Source organism: Triticum aestivum, chromosome 2A, assembly GCF_018294505.1.
Source record: "Triticum aestivum cultivar Chinese Spring chromosome 2A, IWGSC CS RefSeq v2.1, whole genome shotgun sequence".
Taxonomy (NCBI): Eukaryota; Viridiplantae; Streptophyta; class Magnoliopsida; order Poales; family Poaceae; genus Triticum; species Triticum aestivum.
Genome location: NC_057797.1, coordinates 635,514,916 through 635,517,706, shown reverse-complemented (window position 1 = coordinate 635,517,706; position 2,791 = coordinate 635,514,916). Strand labels below are relative to the sequence as shown.

Genomic DNA, 2,791 nt, shown 5'->3' with positions numbered 1-2,791 from the left:
CGATGTCCTGGTCGATTGTAGCACGTTGTTTCACCGGTTTCAACATCCGCCATAGATGGTTGCAACATTTAGTCACAACGGTTGTAGCGTCTGTTGTTGTTGCTTGCAACATTTTTCGTCATCGTTTGCAGCATCTGTTTTGTATCCCATGCATCATCCGAACTGAACATGTGATCAGTTCTGTCACAATCCCATGAGCTTTGTACATCTACCTCCAATCGGTTTTGAGCAAGTCACCAACGCGTGACCCCCTGCACATAATCCTCACCAAGCAGCTTCATACTCTCTCTTCTTGGGATCCAATTGTGATGGGGGATATGGATTGTAACGACATCAACATCAGTAATTGATACTCCCTCCGTCCCACAATGTAAGACGTTTTTTAACACTACATTGATGTGAAAAAATGTCTTACATTATGAGATAGAGGGAGTAGATGATTACTATTCAACATCAACAATAAGAAAGACACTAATCGCTAAGCGCGATTTAGGAAAATAAAATTACAGTCTTTATATTACAATCTAGAGGATAAGTAGCACGACTGTGATTATTTATTTCTAGCGAAAAGTATGTTTTTGGTCCCTTAAGTTCACCAAAAGTATATACTTGGTCCCTCAAGATTTTTTCTAGAGAAAAGTATGTTTTTGGTCAACCCAGTCAAACCCGTCAACGTGGTCAAAATCTGGTTTTGGACCAAACTTATCCGGTTTTGAGACATGAAGGATGAAATGTCTACCAAAAATTCTTAAAAGACCAAGCTTATATTTTTGAGGAACTTGAGGGAACAAAAATATACTTTTTTTTTATTTCTATAAGGCATACAGAAAGTACGTACGCACATCCCCAAGTTTTACTTGTTCTGGTTTGCTTCCTTCCTTTTCTGGGCAATGGACTCGAACAGGCTTCCATCGAAGCAGCCACGAACTGCCTCCCTTGAAAGGAGCCCGTCGTCGCCTTTGGCGAGCACGTACAACAGTATCCACTCCAGCTTACTCGCCATCCTGAATTAACGCCATGATAACATAAGCATCTCAGCTATTGAGAAACTGGAACTGAAGGCAAGCCATCAAATGAGCTCAGCATTGCAGAAGTGTTCACCGTCCAGGTAAGTCGAACGCCAGCCGCTGGCCTTCGGTCATCCTCCAGATCTCACCGAAGGTGAGCTTGTCCGGCACCGTGCGCGCGTTCTTGCTGAATATGTTGTCGAAATTCACCGGCATGAACCTAAGCTCCCACGACCGCACAAGCCGGTCATGCATGTAACCAAGCGGAGCAGACAGCGAACAATATGACGTTTTCTGAACTAGTAGAAGGAATTCAAGCTACGTATGTACCTTCCTTCCGTGTCGTACGTTGAGGTGTCGCTGCCATGCTTAGCCCTGTGGATGTTGCTGATGTAGACTGGGAACAGGGGAGATGGTATCCAGCCCTGTGGAAGATGAGATGAATGAGAGCTTCAAGTTCAGGAAAAGAACGCAGTCCAACATTCATTTGAACCTTTTCAAGTTCTGAACCTTTTTGCACTTACAGGCAGAGTCGGAAAGCTTAGGCCAACGTTTATGACGACTGCCATGATGAAGGACGCGACCACGTTGAAGCCCAACGCCCTTAGTCCTGGAATTCGTGCAGGATCAACGATGAACTGAACAGTCGACCGGCGGCAAGTTCATGCCATGAGATGTTTTCCAGAGAACACTACGGATCACCGTGCCTTACCTCCGTAAGTCTCCCAGGGATAGACGACGCCGTCGCCGTCGAGGTCGAAGAAGGCCACATGCTGCTGCAGCACGCTCCTCTGCCGGTGCTCGTGCGGCCCCTCCTTGGTTCCTTCGGGATGGTTCACGTCGGGCGCAATCAGAGCTCGTGCCAGATCTGCGCACATGTTAACCATGCGTTAGTGCAGTGCTGTGACACCATGAATATGGTAGGGAGGAATCGAAGAAGCTGGCCGGGCACTCACAGGGCTTGGGAACGAGCGTCTCCAGGTCTGCCCGGACCGGCCGGTCGGCCGTCACCGGCGCCGCCTTCGTCACGGATGACATCGCGTCAGTGGGCACCTTAGCCTCGTCCGCCATTATGCTCTCTGCCTCTGTGCCACTCTACGTTGCAAATGGCGATCAGTGGTAACGGAGCTCTTCTTTTACACGCGCGAGGAGTGCGGACAATGGGCGCGGGAAAGCCCGGCGGAAGTCACGAAGTGTGCGTGCAAGGCAGAGTACGCGAGCTGCCGTGCCGCGCAGAACCTTCTCTGTGCTGCTCGGGAGCTGAACGTACGTACGCCGTGGCGCTCGTTCTCGCCGTCCATCGGAAGACGACAGTGCGGCACGCGTTCATGCACGCCGCGCCAGTCTTTTATCTCCTCACGTGCCGTGCGGGCCAGAAACATATAATTGCACTCGATTTGCCGACATGAAAGTGTTCATATGCACATCCTACCCCTATGAGTATCTCCGAAAAACTGAGCCGGCATATCATCTTGAAATTTGTGAAGTTACCGTAGGCACCTCGTCGTCGACGGGAACGTCTTTTCCCACTGAGTACGCCTCACCGGAAATCCTGAAATAAATCCATAAATAAATACGAACATCAGGATTTAAATCCTGGTGGACTAAGGATACGACGGTCCCTCTAACCATCCAACCACAAATTGTTTCACAAAAATGAACGGTACAAGTCTGCACATACATATACAAACTCTCCTCTCTACCTTCGTTCCCGTATCTCCCATGCAATTCCTTATCGATCAATTAAAGCAACACCTTGTCGATCAATCACTCAAAGATATTCT

At 48.5% G+C, this 2,791-nt stretch overlaps 1 protein-coding gene across 1 annotated transcript; it reads right to left on the bottom strand.

Annotated features, from left to right (window-relative positions):
• Positions 1–488: 488 nt before the first annotated feature.
• Positions 489–2,545, bottom strand: LOC123185773 (peroxygenase). The gene is made up of 6 exons (XM_044597596.1): positions 1,964–2,545; positions 1,720–1,875; positions 1,532–1,617; positions 1,338–1,432; positions 1,102–1,227; positions 489–1,004 (listed from the first exon to the last, which is right to left on the bottom strand). Exons 1-6 carry the CDS (start codon positions 2,076–2,078, stop codon positions 854–856), a joined length of 729 nt encoding a protein of 242 aa, XP_044453531.1. The 5' UTR covers positions 2,079–2,545; the 3' UTR covers positions 489–853.
• Positions 2,546–2,791: the final 246 nt, after the last annotated feature.

Excerpts from the sequence above, each read along its gene's own strand:
- LOC123185773 (XM_044597596.1), bottom strand. The coding sequence starts at position 2,078 with ATGGCGGACGAGGCTAAGGTGCCCACTGACGCGATGTCATCCGTGACG. Across the intron at positions 1,618-1,719 it reads TCCCTGGGAGACTTACGGAG|GACTAAGGGCGTTGGGCTTC; the intron begins GTAAGGCACGGT and ends CACGAATTCCAG. Across the intron at positions 1,433-1,531 it reads TAAGCTTTCCGACTCTGCCT|GGCTGGATACCATCTCCCCT; the intron begins GTAAGTGCAAAA and ends CATCTTCCACAG.